Consider the following 18,618-nt stretch of genomic DNA (forward strand, 5'->3'; position numbering starts at 1 on the left):
GATTAAAATGGCAGCAAATATTGTTATTTTAACATTTCTCCTTAGCCTAGAAGAAAATCTTGGATCATAGCCCATTTACAGAAAATATTATCTTTTGGTTTATATTCTATAATCACATTGTTCAACTCATAAAAACACAAAATTCTGCAACTTCCGAAGATTTTTTAATGAAAGCTGCGAACCCTAATATGTTTCATAATTCAATCAAGAATGTAGTTTAAGCACCATGTCAAATTTAGAGTCAAATCTAACTATTGAAAACATATAGTGAATTGGCCTCCACTGCCTTCTGTGGCAGAGAACTTCACAGATCCACAACTCTCCGGGTGATTCCACAGATTCACAACTCTCTGGGTGAAACAAAGTTCATTTATCTATTAGCCAGGGCTATTTCTTTTTCCTTCTTTTCTAGGGTCTACTTTCTTTCTTTACTTCCTTCTCTAACTTCTTTTCTAAGGGGCTTTCTTTTCTCAACACTCTCCTGCACCTTCAAGACTCTTGCGCACTTTCTTTACTTTCTTTACTTCTATCTTTGTCTTAAAGCTCAAAAAATGAAGCGGTACAAAAAATGTATTAAGACATATGTGTTGTGTAGTATTGTAACTTACCGTACTTCTAATAAAAAATTTTATTAAAAAAAAAAAAAAAAAACTGTTAGCCAGGGCTCGAAATTAGCGGTTGCCCGGGTGCCAATGGCGACCTAAAGTGCCGCCGGGCAACCTAAATGCCATACCATTTTGCCTGGCTTGTAAGCAACCGGGACACCTATCGTTTAATTCTCAGCGGGCCCCGCTTTCTATCTCTCTCTCTCTGTCACCCTCCACCCGCCATCCGTTTCCGGGTCTCCGCACCCCAACTGCCGGCAAGGCCGGCCGTCTCACACATGCGCACTGCCGCGGCCTGCGATCCTCCCCTGCACATGCGCACAACCACGGCCAGCACATCATCGGTCGTGGTTGTGCGCATGTGCCGCCCTGCACATGCGCACTGGCACGGCAACTGGTCAGTGTTGGCCATTTTCTCCCTCCCTTTGCATTGTGGGAGATCTGGTCGCCATTGCTGTCCGTTTGCCACCTTGACGCGACCACTGAAAACCAACGTAGAATCACTGGAGCTGGAGTAACTCCCTGGAGTAACTCTTGCTTCTTCCTCCAAAAATATTCCAAATGGAATTTAAACAGGAGTGGACCCACCACCACCAAACTCCAAACTCTGAAAAATAACAGCCTAATGCACTTTATATGTTTATTTATTGTTTATATATATGGTCTATGGTATATAGACACACTGAACTTTTATCTCCTGTTCTGTATTATGTTTACATATTCTGTTGCGCTGCAGCAAGCAAGAATTTCATTGTCCTATCTGGGACACATGACAATAAAACAAGAGAGACTTAAGCAAAAAAGGGGTTCTTGGGAAATAAGCGCTACAAGAGACAATAGACAATAGGTGCAGGAAAAGGCCATTCGGCCCTTCGAGCCAGCACCGCCATTCAATGTGATCATGGCTGATCATTCCCAATCAGTACCCCGTTCCTGCCTTCTCCCCATATCGCCGCTATCTTTAAGAGCCCGATCTAGATCTCCCTTGAAAGTATCCAGAGAACCGGCCTCCACCGCCCTCTGAGGCAGATAATTCCACAGACTCACAACTCTCTGTGAGAAAAAATGTTTCCTCGTCTCTGTTCTAAATTACTTATCCCTTATTCTTAAACTGTGGCCTCTGGTTCTGGACTCTCCCAACATCGGGAACATGTTTCCTGCCTCTAGCGTGTCCAAACCCTTAACAATCTTATACGTTTCAATAAGATCCCCTCGCATCCTTCTAAACTCCTGAGTGTACAAGCCCAGCCGCTCCATTCTTTCAACATATGACAGTCCCACCATCCTGGTAATTAACAATACTTCAGGTGTGGTCTCACTAGGGTTCTGTACAACTGCAGAAGGACCTCTTTGTTCCTATATTCGATTCCTCTTGTTATAAAGGCCAACATGCCATTCGCTTTCTTCACTGCCTGCTGTACCTGCATGCTTACTTTCATAGACTGATGGACAAGGACCCCCAGATCCCGTTGTACATCCCCTTTTCCCAACTTGACGCCATTTAGATAGTAATCTGCCTTCCTGTTTTTTTTATACCAAAGTGGATAACCTCACATTTATCCACATTAAACTTCATCAGCCATGCATCTGCCCATTCCCCCAACCTGTTCAAGTTACCCTGCATTCTCAAAGCATCCTCCTCACAGTTCACACTTCCACCCAGCTTTGTGTCATCTGCAAATTTGCTAATGTTACTTTGAATCCCTTCATAGAAACATAGAAAATAGGTGCAGGAGTAGGCCATTCGGCCCTTTGAGCCTGCAGATTCAAAATGGCTGATCATCCAACTCAGTATCCCGTACCTGCCTTCTCTCCATACCCCCTGATCCCTTTAGCCACAAGGGCCACATCCAACTCCCTCTTAAATATAGCCAATGAACTGGCCTCAACTACATTCTGTGGCAGAGAATTCCAGAGATTCACCACTCTCTGTGTGAAAAATGTTTTTCTCATCTCAGTCCTAAAAGATTTCCGCTTTATCCTTGTGATCCCCGGTTCTGAACTTCGCCAACATCGGGAACAATCTTCCTGCATCTAGCCTGTCCAACCCCTTAAGAATTTTGTAAGTTTCTATAAGATCCCCCCACAATCTTCTAAATTCTAGCGAGTACAAGCCGAGTCTATCCAGCCTTTCTTCATATGAAAGTCCCGACATCCCAGGAATCAGTCCGGTGAACCTTCTCTGTACTCCCTCTATGGCAAGAATGTCCTTCCTCAGATTAGGAGACTAAAACTGTACGAAATACTCCAGGTGTGGTCTCACCAAGACCCTGTACAACTGCAGTAGAAACCCCCTGCTCCTATACTCAAATCCTTTTGCTATGAATGCTAACATACCATTCGCTTTCTTCACTGCCTGCTGCACCTGCATGCCTACTTTCAATGACTGGTGTACCATGACACCCAGGTCTCGTTGCATCTCCCCTTTTCCCAATCATCCAAATCATTGATGTATATTGTAAATAGCTGCGGTTCCAGCACCGAGCCTTGCAGTACCCCACTGGTCACTGCCTGGCATTCTGAAAGGGACCAGTTAATCCCTACTCTTTGTTTCCTGTCTGCCTACCAATTTTCTATCCATGTCAGCACTCTACCCCCAATACCATATGCCCTAATTTTGCCCACTAATCTCCTATGTGGGACCGTATCAAATGCTTTCTGAAAGTTCAGGTACACTACATCCACTGGCTCACCCTTGTCTATTTTCCTAGTTACATCTTCAAAAAATTCCAGAACATTAGTCATGCATGATTTCCCCTTCGTAAATCCATGCTGACTCGGACCAATCCTGTTACTGCTATCCAAATGTGCGGCTATTTCATCTTTTATAATTGACTCTAGCATCTTCCCCACCACCGATCTCAGGCTAACTGAACTATAATTCCGTTTACTCTCTCCCACCTTTCTTAAAAAGTGGGATAACATTAGCTACTCTCCAATCCACAGGAACTGATCCTGAGTCTATAGAACATTGGAAAATTATCACCAATGCATCCACGATTTCTCGAGCCACTTCCCTAAGTACCCTAGTATGCAGACCATCAGGCCCTGGGGATTTATCAGCCTTCAGTCCCTTAAAGCTACCTTAAATTTAGTTCTATCTGGTTGGGTAACTATGGTAGGGTGAAGACTATTCCATGCTTTAATTGTGCGGGGGAACTCCATGGAACAGCCAGCATCTCTGGATAGAAGAAATTGGGTGACGTTTCAGGTAGAGATCCTTCTTTAGATTTTCTCTGGTTTTAGTGTTTTTAGTTTAATTTAAAGATACAGCGCGGAAACAGGCCCTTCGGCCCACCGGGTCCACGCCGACCACCGATCACCCATACGCAAATTCTATCCCACACATTAGCGACGTTAGTCAAGATATGTATATAGGGTCTGAAAAATGTTCCTGCACAACTTTGGAATGTGGAAGGAAACAAGAGCACCCGGAGAAAACCCATGCGATCAAAGGGAAAAGGAGCAAACTCCATACAGACAGCATCCATATTCAGGATCAATTCTGGGTCTCTGGCAATTTTAGGCAGCAACTTTATGGCCAATGATCTGCCCCATAGTCTTGAACTGAATTAAAACATACAGTAGCTGTAAAGGGGGACATGGCGTCACTTAAGAGATTTAAGACTGAAAATGGATAGTTTCTTTTTTTTTTTTAGTAACCAAATTTATCAACATATTTTTTTTGTGTTGGAAAATAAAATATAGTGGTACAGCTGGTGGACTTGCTGCCTCACATGCCAGAGATCTGTGTTTGATCCTGTCCTTGGGCACTGTCTGTATTGAATTTGCACATTCTCCCTGCAAGCGTGTGGGTTTCCTCCCACATCCCAAAGATGCATTGGCTTTATAGCTTAGCTTGTCTCTGTAAAATTGCCCCTAAAGTGCAGGGAGTGGGTGAAGAAAGTGGGATAACAGAACTTGTGTGAATGGGTAGACAAAAATGCTGGAGAAACTCAGCGAGTGAGGCAGCATCTTTGGAGCGAAGGAAATGGGCAACATTTCGGTCGAAACCCTTCTTCAGACTAATGGGGGGCACGAAGCAATCGCCAAGCCTGCGCTTGGTCTCATCGATGTCGAGCAGTGTATGCAATAGATGAGGTTGGAAGAGGTGCAGGTGAACCTCTGCCGCACCCGGAAAGACTGCTTGGGTCCTTGAATGGAGTCAAGGGGGGAGGTAAAACGACAAGTGTAGCATTTTCTGCAGTTGCAAGGGAAAGTGCCAGGGGAGGGGGTGGTTTGGGTGGGAAGGGACGAATTGACCAGGGAGTTATGGAGGGAGCAGTCTCTGCGGAAAGCTGACAGTGGAGGAGATGGGAAGATGTGGCCAGCAGTATGATCCCGTTGGTAGACAAAGCTGGAGAAAATCAGCGGGTGAGGCAGCATCCATGGAGCGAAGGAATAGGCGACGTTTTGGGTCGAGATCCTTCTTCAGACTGATGTCGGGGCGCGGGCGAGAAAAAGAAATGAAGAGGCGGAGACAGTAGGCTGTGGAGGAGCTGGGAAAGGGAGTGGAAGGAGGGAGAAAGCAAGGACTACCTGAAATTGGAGAAGCCCAATGTTCATACCGCTGGGGTGTAAACTACCAAGCGAAATATGAGGTGCTGTTCCTCCAATTTTCGGTGGGCCTCACTCTGGCCATGGAGGAGGCCCAGGACAGAATGGTCGGATTCGGAATGAGAGGGGGAGTTGAAGTGCTGAGCCACCGGGAGATCAGGTTGGTTATTGCAAACTGAGTGGAGGTGTTATGCGAAGCGATTGCCAAGCCTCCGCTTGGTCTCACTGAGGTTGATCATACACTGAATAATCCAACCAGATTTTTGTTTGGAAGTGGAAAGAAATAATAGGAATTGCATTCATTGCAACGAGTAAAAAGAGATGAGATACTGTATTGTAATTTTGCTGCATGTCATTGTGGTATATATCATGTCTTGATTGGTGACTATGTTGAGTTTGTGACCTTATTTGAAGCAGAAATATGTGAATGCTTCATTGACCATAATTCTGACTGGTAACTACACACTTCGTCCGAGCACATTATCGCACGTGTCATGCAAGCCGTCTTAAATGACCACCTAAACTTTCATTTGGCAACCTAAAAAGCTGCCTAGGTTGCCTGGCTGGCAACAGGGGAAAAAAATGAAGTGAGAGCCCTGTTAGCCCAACATGTGAAAAAATGTAGGTGTCTTTCCCCCCCCCCACCCCGAACAGAAAAAGCCCAAAAATAATCCAAAATGAAAAATTATGCCAAGGCAAACAAAAGATTAGGATGTAAACATTCTGATAATAAATCAGAAGCGTAATATTGTGCCATGAACCGTAACATAGATAATATGGTTAAACCAGACGCAACGGTAGAAAACCTGCGGCTGCAGTTACGACAGAAGCTCTGATCTTTTTAACGTTTAGTTGGAGAAGTTAAAGCTCAACACAGAGGCAGTGAAAACTTTTATAGTGATGGGGAAATTGAGATGGGCATCTTGAATATGCACAAAGCAGGCTAATGTAAATGGTGACAACAACCAGAGCAAAAATAAACAGCCAAAGAATGATCCTTGAGTGGTTGTATTTGTGGCATGGAAGTGGAAACCATTTCTGGCTCAGACTGATTTGAGGCAAAGCAAGAGCTCAAAACCATGGAGCAGGGCAATAAAGGACATATGGTGCTGGACAATTTCCAAGATACATGAAGAAAAATATCTATTTGATGAAACACAGTAGTTAGGGCCATTAACAAATTATGGATTAATATCTGCTATACAAAAATTAGCAGAAACAAATCAAGTTAACGGATATCCCATGCTATAGTATGTTCACTATAGCCTATCCATAGTTTATGTACACCATTTGATATTTAACAAATAGTTAATTTCTAAATTTAACCTAAAAAACTAACCTTGATCCTCCTTGGTTCATCTCTAAAGGGCTTTTTCCGTTTGCCTGGAGTTAACATCGTGATCACCTTGTCCAATCCACGTTCTAAGCTTCCAAACATCTTGGCTCCTTTCTTCTTTTGACTGCTTTCACCAGTAGCCTGATATAGATCCATGTCTAATGAACGAGTCCTGAAAGTTCCATCAGTCAATAAGTTCTTTCATTTTAATTATGAGAAACTTAATTCACTCATTACAATACACAAAAATAAGATGGTGTAATTATTAAGAATATGTAAGTTAGCATTATAATCCAATGTTTTTTTTTGCTAACACACAGGACCATTCCTAGTCAATTATCTGTTTAAGAAGTCGAGCCTGCCCGGATGAGTTGGTATATGATCTACCTTGAAATGTAACTGGTTATGAACATGCAGCAACATACAAACACTCACTTAGGAGGCTGATATCTTATCTGTTTTTCCATGAAGTATGAGGTCAAAGCTACTGGTATAAGTTTTAGATACAAATCTAATGAGGTTGAAGGATTCGAAAGCCAAAGAATATAAACAATGGGAAGGACCCATTGAATTTATTGGGCAAATGCGCACAGAAGTGAAAGTTGAAATCAAATATAGAAATGAAAAGCGCTTCAGACAGTGGGGAAAATATATCAGTATCAGTCTATTACATGTGCATTTAAAAAGGAATTGGTAATCCCGAGAGAATAATTGATATTTAATAATGAGTAAAGAAAAAATAAAGAACTGAACATTTAAATAATCCTGTATAGAAAGAAAATAGCCCCTGAAATACAGAATGCAACAAGCAAAATCATAGTCAGAGTTGTACAGTGTGGAAATAGGCATTTCAGCCCACTGGGTGTATGCTGACCATCATGCCTATCTGTAATAATACCCCATCCTTATGTGCCTAGCACGCTGAAGTATCTAACCAGATACCTCGTAAATGTTGTTACTTACTGATCCTGTCTGTGCCCACCACCTCCTCTGGCTGGTTATTGCAGACCAATTACCCTTTGTATGAAAGAAATTACCCACCAGATACCATCTAAGACTCCTCCCTCTCAAATTCACGGCTTTCATTTTTTGACATCCCTACCATGGAAAACAGACTGACTATCCACCTTTATTTACCTCCATCCAGTAATTCAATGAAAGAGTAATCTTTCATGTATTTTCTTTATATTAATTGTTAAAAACAATGGAATGTTTGTTAAATGCTTTGTATAAAATTTCAATAAGATTTGTAATAGAATGATTGTTATAGTTTGAAGGTCAAAAACATTCAACTCAACAGCTTTGGTAGGCTGGGAGCTTGGCTTAGTCACCTGTCAACACATTTCTTTGTGTGATCTTATTAATTACAGAGCTGCTGGAAAAAGTTGCCACTTTAAGATCCATGGAAGAGTGGATCTACTTGTTCATTCATTTTTAACGATTTCCTTGTTGGGGAACTTTTAAATTCAAGACCATATTCTTTGTATTTAGAAAATATCCAAAGCTGATGGTTGTCAGTGGTTTGAGGGAAGGGAACGTGGAACAGAATGTTGTGTATTCTTATCACGCTGTCATGGGCTAACTGATAATTTACCTGCCAATTCCAGCAATGACAGGTGCTTCCAGACTTGATACAAGTGACTTTTAAATGTGGATAAAAATTGTAAAATATCTTTCTGTATATTAACTTGGGTACAAAAATAAAATTCTGGTTATCATGGTAAATCTAACAACATGAGGCTACGGAGAGCAAAAGTATATGTCAAAAGTAGGCATCTAAAAAGACACGAGCCAAAACATCTAAAGTAAAAAGGGTGAAGATATCCAAAAATATCACAACAAACAATCTGCTGGGGAATTAATTTAGTCCAGAGCAGCATCGTTGGAGGGAAATAGACAGTCAACATTTCAGGTTGGGACACTTCATTTGGATTCCTACTCAAAGCTGCTTGACCTTCTAAGTCCCTCTAGCAGAATGCTTGTAGCTCCAGATTTCAGCATCTGCAGTCTTATCCCTCCAAAAGTATGACAAGTTTACCACTATAAATGTTTGTTTCTCAGTGCAGCCATAGTTTTCGTTGATGTTAGGGCAGTTCCATTTTAGATCAAAATGTTGTGAATTTTTGGAAATATTCCTTCACTTTTGTCAAGATAACACAAAAACATCAATGTGAAAAGTATTTAAATTCTACAGAATTAGATAGTTGGCATGACATGAATATAGTGTTGTGGGATGCAAGTATTTTAAATGTACAGAAAATAATTCTAGGTGAAGGCCACAAACGTTTCCTCAGTAATTACAAGAATTTCTTTGTGCTCACTTTGAATCATACACTTGTACAAACATACCGTCTCTCTGGACTAAATGATGCAGTCATGTGCCCTTGATTCGAATCCTGGTTTGTAGATGCTTCTTTGTTGTGGTTGATCATAGCTTACAATTAAACAATTAAATTGTTAAAAAATGATAATGAATGTTTTTTAAATGTTCTAGTTTGCCTTTAAACTTTTTGTTCCACTACAAATTTTGCTGAAACATTTAGTAGCTTAAAAAATCTAGAAACCAATATAAATCAGCATACAAGCACAAATTGTGTATTTTACAAGTTATTGATAGGATGGTCATGCAGTACAAGTAAATCTGCGATATTTAAAATATTCTTTGTAGTGAACAGAACTTTTAAGCAAGGCAGAAGATAAAACATTACATGCTAATTTGAATAAAGCAAATGAAAGGCAATACACATTTGTGTTTGAAGGATAACCATGTTTGGTAGGGATAACAAGGAAATGGGACATTTATGGTGTTTAGTACATGGAGTAAATCTCAACATGAAAAAGGAAGCTAATTCCTCTAAAGTGCATTAAAGTGCACGTTATTTATTTGACAGGAAACAAAATTGTCTGATCATTAAATTATAAAAATATTTTTTTTAGTTTAGTGAATACCTCCTATATTCCATGTATTCCAATGTACTGGGTGGAATTATTTACTAATTGAGACAATCACTATGTGGTACCTTCTATCCAAAGAAAATATGCTAAAACCATAATTATTTAATAACTAAATTCCTGAAATCATCGATTTCTTTATGCTAGAGCTATTTTTAAAAAAGTGTTCAATTTGAAGAAATACAGTATCTTAAATATAACAACAAAGTTAGGTGAACTAGTACAAAGAGTATTCAGACCTTTGGCAAATAATAATTTTTCTGATCATTATTTGCAATGCAGTTGTATGAATGCTTTACTTTGACACAAATAGCAGTTGTTAGAAATTTGGCCCACATCTGGTAAGTACATAATTAAACCATCCTTGCATTTCCTTCATTAGTGGAGATGCAAGACAATTGAATTAAAAACTGTGTAATACACGTTTGAAAATTAGAAGAATCAGAGGAAATGGGAAGAGGGCATGAATATTTTGTTGAGGTGGATGGTGGAACTGGCTTGGTGGGGAGAGTTTGCAGTATAGGGGTCAGCTTTTGTATGGCCTGGTCCAGTTCCTATTTCTTATACACTGATTTTCCGTCATGCAACATTTTTCACATGTCATCCGGTAAAATAGGTTTTTGCTGCAAAAAAGCTTTAAATATCACACAGAACTATGTCAACAAATGAATAACTTATAAATACCTTTAACCGATTATTGTTCCATTGATCAAACACCCCATTATATTTAACTGATATTGATTTAACATTATTCTAGAAACTCTGGAAAATGTGGACCACTTCCCGTTTCATAACAAACATAAAACGTAAATTTTAATAAAGTTACCGTTATGAAGAACAATATCATTTTTTCTGGGAGTAACCTTATATTTATTTTCATGGCTTTTCTGAAGAACTGGTGTCTTGGCTTCAGGTTGTGCAAAGTGATCGTGGGCATCCATGTTCATTTTTATTCGCTTCATATTTTCTTTGTTTTCGGATTTCTTTGCAGCAAGTTTTTGTTTACCCGAAGATTGTAAATTTTCTTCTGTGGAATCTTTAAGTGTGCTCTGTGTTACAAAGTTAAAAAAGTATTTTAAAGAAAGAAATAGCTTAATCAATGGAGCAAGAAATATTACACAATAACAAAATGACTTGAAATATGAATGTCTTGACACAGAGACCCTTCCTTGGATAAACACATCGTATTTTTCCAACAGCTTTAATTCAACTATTTTGTTGATTGTACACGATGCAATAATCAAAAATAGGCTTTCACATTGGCAATTCTTTCTGATCTCCAGTTAGAATGGTTCAGTAAATACATAATTACAAATATTGTAATAATTCTTATTAATGGGACTGGTGTACAAGGGCATCTTGGATGACACGAATGAGTTGAGTTGAAGGGCCTGTTACCATGTTGCAAGACTATGACTCTAACTACTGCAATGTGTGTGCAATCTCAAATTCAAATGAATAAATAAATTGATCAAAGCTTGTAGTAAATAGCCTTTTCATTTGTTAAGACAGGAATAAAGGACAAATATACAAGATACAAAAAATGTTGTTCTGCGAATAATCTGTTGAACCACTGTTTATAACTTTCTGCGAAACATAATGAACATGCAAAATTGAAATGCTGACATGATAATTGATATGTATCTGATTCCCATGTTTCATATAAAGTTGTAGGACTTTATTTTGACATATCTAAATGGAAGTAATCAAATTATTTGGTATTGCCCTCATAATACTATGCATGTGGACATACGGTGTTTATCATGGAAAGTGGACAACCATAAAAAGTAATTTTTATTTCCACTCTGCACTCACTGAGTGACATTAATACATATTCAAGTACAGGCTCAATGAAACCAGTTGTCAAAAACAATCTTCCAGAGGTCGTACGGTATTGAGTGAACTCATGTTTGCTCCAATGTAGCTGCTTTGAAGACATTTTCCAATGGTTGAGAAAACATGATTCCCGCATTTTAAGGAGCAGAAACAACTGGAGTAATATGCTTAAAGGCATGACTCAGGACATACAAATACAAGGATTCTTACAATTTAATATTGTGATCACCCTAACGATTTCAAAGTAGTTTTATTTTTGATAAAACTGAAATTGTCAAAATTAAATAATATTATAAAGAGAGCAATGAAAAATCATGCAGACCTTTGCAATATGGGACGTGGCTGCAAAAATAGAGTCTTCAGAGAGGATGCCATCATCCATAAAGTCCAGTGATCCACGCAGACAGGGATGATTATCTTCCAAATCTTCAAAGTATGTATTTCTCTTTGACTAGTAAAATAATTAGCAGTTAAAAATTTGCTTAAAAATACAAAGATTAAACAGCAACTTGATAGTAAAAGTAAACACAATCATACATCACACCATTAATTTCAAAGATACAGTTCCACACAGAACCTACATGAAATTTGCATTTATAAAGACTAGCTCTGCGTAGGCCTTGCATTAGTAATTTAAATATATCATTTATATTCAAATATATAATAATATCGATGCAAAAATGAAGTGATGTCATAAGGAATAAAACACTGAAAATCTGTTACCTGATTCTTCCAAAAGATAATATACTACTTTCAAGAAAGTAGTTTAGATAGCAATGTATCTTCCAAGACTTGCTAAAAGAATTACTTTCTATTAAAAAAGTGGATAGAATGTGGGTAAGGCCCAAATTAAAAAAATTAAACATAATTCTAAGGGAGGCCCAGTAGTTTTTATAAAATAACTTAAACTCCAAATTACACCTTATACTGAGCATTTCAGCAAGATTACATTTTAAATGTCAGCCTAAGAACTGTAAAAATGTTTAATGATTCATTGGCAATATCCTTAAAGTCAGAACATTCTCTAAAAGTCCATTGAGTATATAGAATGGTGGATGCAGTTGTCTATTGAGCTTCAAGCCTTCTCCTGACCTGCGAATTCAAAAGCATGAGTGAACATAGCCATTTCACCTTGTCAGACTTTCTGCTGAGACTAAAGATAATCATACAAAAGAAAATTTCAAATTCATTTAAATAAAGTTACATAGAGATTTTGCTCACTTTCAATTCTGTTAGAGGTGTTGACACCTGTTGATTTTCTGCATAAGGAAGCAAGCGGACTGGCTTTCCATGACTTTTCTTATGTAATAGTAGCAGATATGCAGCAGTTATTCGATCATATTTCCACTAAATAAAACAAAACAATTAATTTAATGTATTGTGTAAATGGAAGACCCATTTGAACAAATGTGTACTTTTGCAACAGCAATAATAATTCAACAATATAATTTGAATATTACCGTTACAACCTAATTTATTTTGAGAAACCAAACCATAAAGGATTGGTAATCATCCTGCAAATCACTAAAACTGAATAGATTAAAATAGTGAAACAGTGAGCAGTAAGTCAGCAACAACTAGGCCAAACTTTGAAAGCACGTGATAAAGATTGCAAGTAGTAAACAAATATTTTTCTGTAATAAGGAACCAAGTGATGAGCATGATTTACAAAGCAAGGAAAAAGCATATTTTTGTAAATTGACACATTAAAACAAGATGGAAATGCAGGGGTTTCTGGTGAATTTGCAGAGGTTACAGGCAAAGGTAAAGTTAGCTTGGATTATTATACGTTTTAAGGCAGCAGATGAAGTGAGAGCATTTTGTAAGAGCAGAAGAGCAGCTCAGATGATTTAAGCAACTGTTGAATATTGTGTAAATGCAAGTGAAGGTGTTCTGTGCAAAACTTTCTGTGCCAATTATACCTTCATTAGTTGCTTCAGTGGCAAAGTAGATAAAAAAGCTGTCAGATTTGAAAAAAAGTAAATAATTGGTATAACATGATTCTACTAAGAACAAAGCATAAATGCATTTATGGAAAGCAGCCAAGAAAATTAGAGCAAGAATAGATCAGACATTCCTCTAACTCCCACCACATTTGATTTGCTATTTAATAAGATCAATGTTGATTTTGTTTTTTAGTTCAACCGTGATGAACTTTGAAATCTCACAATATTCAATAATTTATCTAACATCTTAGATATACAAACTGGAGGTGTCACTTACTTCTGGAGTACAGAATTATAAATGTTCACAGCAAAAAGTAAAGGGGCTGTCCCACTGCCGCAACCTAATTGGCAAGCTTAGAAGAGTTTGCCCTTGACTCATGCTCGCAGCATGGTCGACACAAGGTCCTAGGAGGTCTATGTAACTCTCCTTCATGCTCGAGAATAATCCCCACGTACTCGGGGCCTCAGCTAGGTCGGGGCGTATTTTTCAACATGCTGAAAAATGCCCGCGAGTAAAAAAAAGGTTGCCATGTAAAAAAACGATATTTTTACTCGTAGGTTTAGTCGAAGTAGGTCGGCATGTTATTCGCAGGTAATCAAAGGTAGTCTAAGGTAATCAAAGGTAGTCGTAGATAGTCTTCAACATAGTCGAAGGTAGGTGGAAGGAGGTCTTCTACATAATCGAAGAAGGTCTTCAACATGACACTTTTTCAAACTCTCCTAAACTCGCCAATTAGGTCGCCGTAGTGGGACAGCCCCTTAAGTCTCAGCTCTGCTTTAAAAAAAAATGATCCCCAGCCTCTAGTATTCTAACCAGGGGAAAAAAAAAACCTGATACCAACCTTAAATCCCTTAAGAACAGTATATTTTTCAACAAGATCACCTTTTAGCTTTCTAATCCTTCTGTTTGCCCCACCACAAAAAAATAATCAGTAATGTTAATCTTGAAGTCTCTTAAGGCAAGTACATATTTCCTTCTTAAATATAGAACTGTTGTTACAGTCACTAATATCCGACATGGTATGCAAGGAGGAGCAAGAAAAATTACTTTGAATAAAGCAAATGCATACATTTTCTCGTTCATTTTGATTCCGCACAATCGTTTTGCTTTGAAATTGAACAGCACCATGTTTCTCAGTATTATGCATTTCAATTTCAAACAATTGCAAAGAAAAATTGTGAACTTATTCCAAATTCCAGGGTCTGATCACGTATGGAGGAGCCTGTGCAATTCCTAATGTTGCTTTCCCAGGGCTTTTGATAACTTGCACGCGCCCATACACAAAGAAGTCTATACCACAAAGAAAATATGCTTTAGTGCCCAAGGTCTATTCGTCCTTGAACAATCCTGACTTTTATGGTAACAACTCTTATATACATCTTTTATTGGCTTCCACGCACTAAGGTATTAGCATACTTGAACGGTTTTCCTTCAATCACTAAGTTAGTGTACTTTCAAGTTTTAAAATCAACTAACTGTTACCAGGTCATAGAGTGATAAAGTGTGGAAACAGGCCCTTCGGCCCAACTTTCCCACACCGGCCATCATGTCCCAGCTGCACTAGTCCCACCTGCCAGCATTTGGACCATATTCCTCCAAAGCTGTCCTATCAATGTACCTGTCTAACTGTTTCTTAAATGTTGGGATAGACCCTGCTTCAATTACCTCCTCAGGCAACTTTTTCCATACCTCCAAGTACCAACTTGTTCAAGTTCAAGTTCAAATTCACATTTATTGTCACATGCACCAATTGTTACAATGAAATTTGAGTTACCATACAGCCATACAAATAAAAAGAACACAATACACAATAGAGTTTAACATAAACATCCACCACAGTGGAATCAACATTTCTCACTGTGATGGAAGGCAATAAAGTTCAGTCATCTTCCTCGTTGTTCACCCGTGGTCGGGGCCTAGAACCCTCCCCGATGTACAGGCCCTCTCGCCGGGATGATCGAAACCCTGGCGTCGGAACGGATTGGAACACACTCTGCGGCTTGGAGTTTCCGAATCGGCCGCTTCTTACCGGCTCCGTGATGTTAAAGTCAGTGCCGCGCCTAGAAGTTCAGCATACTACAGCTCCATGATGTTAAAGTCAGCAGGCCCAACACTCCTGAGCTCCAACACTGGCGCTGCGCCTGCTGCTGATGCTCTGGGCCAGTCTCCGGTAGGAAAGGCCGCGCCAATCCAGTTGGTAGGCCGCGAGGGAGAGGGGCGAAGATGCGGCACGGAGCAAAAGACGCATCTCCGGTCAGATAGGCGACTGAAAAACGGTTTCCCCCTATTCTCCTCCCCCCCCCCACCACCAAAGACATACTAAGAAACTTTAGAACATACATTTAGACACACTAAAAATAAAAAAAACGGTGAAAGGACTATCGAGCTGCTGGTGAGGCAGCCACTGCGGTGGCACCACCCGATGGACGTTACCCCTCAGATTCTTATTAAATCTTTTCCCCTTCACCTTAAACCTATGTCCTCTCTTCACCTACTCTGGCCATGAGACTCTATGCATGTTCCCAATCTATTCCTCTCATGATCTTGTACACCTCTATAACATCACCCCTCATCCTCCTGTGCTCCAAGGAATAGTCCCAGCCTACTCAACCTCTGCCTATAGCTCAGATCCTCTAGTCCTGGCACCATCCTAGTAAATCTTCTTTGCACCCTTTCCAGCTTGACAAGATCTTTCCTATAACATGGTGCCCAAAACTGAACATAATTCTTAAGAAGGGTCTTGACCTGAATTGCCACCCATTTCTTCTCTCCAGATGCTGCCTGACCCGCTGAATTACTCTAGCATTTTGTGTCTACCTTTGATTTAAACCAGCATCTGCAGTTCTTTCATACACAATACTCTAAATGTGGCCTCACCAACATCTTATACAACTGGAACATGACCTCCCAACTGTAGATCAGCCAGTACTAGTTGTCCTGATCCATGTCATGTTTTACTGCATATCACTGTACACTCAAACAGCTATCTGGTTAAGTGTCTCATATTATCTAGCCTGCTAGTCCAGCCTCTAGTGGGATTTGTCATTGAAGGAGGAAATACTCCATCTGCAGCAAATACTGTAGCCATCAACATTACATTGGGAAGACATGAATAACGATTTGAATGGGACTGAAAATTCTAAAGGGTAGTTAGAGATATTTGAATACTGTAACATGGTAGTTTCTGATCTGCAGCAAATATGTGGAGGAGAATTAGTTTGTAATTAATACCTTTTGATAATAACATTTCAAGGGTGCTATACAACCTGTTTTACCAGATTTAAAAATCAAAGTCAGAGTTGTACAACACAACACAAAAACCCAACTTGTTGGCCAAACCATATTGACCTTTGAGCTTCACACTCATCCCATTTGCCTGCATTAGGTATCCTTCTATGCCTTGCTATTTACTGTAAGTGGCTTTAGACGTAGTAACTCTACCTGAAGCCACTACACCCTCAGAGTGGTTGATATTTGGAACTTGCTACCAGTGTAAAAAAAAAAAATCTTTCCTTTCAATCCCCTCTAAAACTATTTCTTCATAGGTGAGAGGGGAATTTTTTTTTTAAAGCACCCGAGGGATAACTTGCATACATGGAACAAGCTCAGAAGGCGTGGTCAAAGCAATTCTGATATTTAAAAAGATACTTGGACGGGTACATGGAGAGGAAAGGTTTTTAGGGATATGGGCCAGTTGCAGACATGTGGGACTAGCTTGTTAGACAACTTGTTTGGCGTAGACAAGTTGTAGTTCATCCTTCGTAGTTGAAGAAGACCATTACTTCAGTGTTTTTGTTTGTGGGTCCGGAGGTGACTGATGAGACCGATCTGGGCACGGAAGGCTCGCCGGCATATGGGTGCTGCAGTAAAAGTTGAAGTGGCTCAAGCCTTCCGCGCGGCACGTTTCCTCCGAGCTTCTGTGGTGCGCTTCTTCTCAGCTGCACGCGCTCCTCTTGCTTCGCCCAGTTGGGCTGTAGTGGTCCTGAAGTCATGACTTGCGCTTGACTTGGATTAAAGTGAGGGAGAGTTGCGCAAATCGTCAGCCTCACTCTCTCGTCCCTGCCTATCTGAATCCAGTGGCAAGACATAGTCAAGACAGCTGGCGATAGGTCAGGATGTAGTGGATGGCCACCAGTGTTCTGCGTGAACATTGTGCCCTAATTGCGCTCCACAACTCTTTCCTACCCGTTGGACCGCCAAATGGTGGCCTCCTCCGCGTATTCCGCCGGATCCAGTCTTCACCTTTCCTGAATAAGGTAATAGTCACAAGGCAGTGAAGGTTTGCATTTGGTGTTTTCCTTCACCCATCCAGGGTGCTATATGGAGGACGCCTGTGCGTGACTTTAACGTGGGGAGACTGGTGCACAGGCAGCCACCCCACGGTCCAGGACAGATCTAGGTCAGGGTCCGGTGGCATGGAGTCTAAGATGACTGGAGACCCTTTTCTGCTGCAGCCTTCATCCGCCTTCCCAGCCGTTGTGACGCTCCATTAAGGTCAGCCATCGTCCTCCTCCTGTTCCACCATTGAGGACTTGGTTGGATTGCTCTTTGTCAGAGACCTCCCCCTCAACCTTACCGCCTTAGGTGATCCTACCAGGATCATGGCTCCAGACGACATTGCTCTCGGGGTCTCGGGTCCACACAAGCTTCGCCATGATGACAAGGTGACAATCCACGTACACAAGTAAGGCATAAGGGATGGATTGAATGGCATAGTAGATGGGCCGAATGGTCTAATGCTTCTCCTATCACTTACTACCTTATGATCAATGTGAAAACAGAAAAGATACAATCTTTCACTGAAACATAATTAAACAAAACCAAGAAAAATCGATCAATAGCCAATTTCGATCTGGGTTTGAGATTTATCAGTTGGAGTATGTTAACAAGTACTCAGGTCATTGCACTATTCAATTATTTTGACACACCGGGGAACATCACAGGAACTCCATCACATCACATCCATTCAGACATTGGAAGCAAATATAATAGAAAAAAACTGTCTTTGTGGATTTAAAATTGGTAGAAAGAAATTGATTCAATTACATGTTGTACTAAACTTTCAATAACACAGCAAATATATTTTTTGAAGTTGATCAACAATACATTGCAAAGGATGTTGTGAAATTTTGGTTCCCGACCAGAGATGAATCATTTTCATAACTGAAGGTACAGTTCGCTACATACTTCTTGCTAAAAAAGAAAACCTAGCACTTAGTATTAGTTAAGTGTCCAGTAATATTACAGCTAATATACTGTTATAAGGTAAATTAACTTAATCATCTTACACTTCACTAAGAGATATGCCACAAGGCTGCAATAAAGTGTAGAATATGCAGAACTGTAAAATACAAGTGTACTGTAATTAGCGCTCCAAGTCCCCAA

The 18,618-nt window shown here is 39.9% G+C and overlaps 1 protein-coding gene across 1 annotated transcript in view; it reads right to left on the reverse strand.

Moving 5' to 3' along the window:
* Positions 1-18,618, reverse strand: part of melk (maternal embryonic leucine zipper kinase) — a 77,680-nt gene that overhangs the window by 13,997 nt on the left and 45,065 nt on the right. The window contains exons 12-16 of the mRNA XM_055632721.1: positions 12,508-12,633; positions 11,609-11,737; positions 10,277-10,499; positions 8,848-8,932; positions 6,502-6,670 (exon numbers count right to left, since the gene is read on the reverse strand). Coding sequence (XP_055488696.1) covers positions 6,502-6,670; positions 8,848-8,932; positions 10,277-10,499; positions 11,609-11,737; positions 12,508-12,633 — 732 coding nt within the window. The remainder of the gene's footprint in view (positions 1-6,501; positions 6,671-8,847; positions 8,933-10,276; positions 10,500-11,608; positions 11,738-12,507; positions 12,634-18,618) is intronic.

Source organism: Leucoraja erinacea, chromosome 3 (assembly GCF_028641065.1).
Source record: "Leucoraja erinacea ecotype New England chromosome 3, Leri_hhj_1, whole genome shotgun sequence".
In the NCBI taxonomy this organism is placed as follows: Eukaryota; Metazoa; Chordata; class Chondrichthyes; order Rajiformes; family Rajidae; genus Leucoraja; species Leucoraja erinaceus.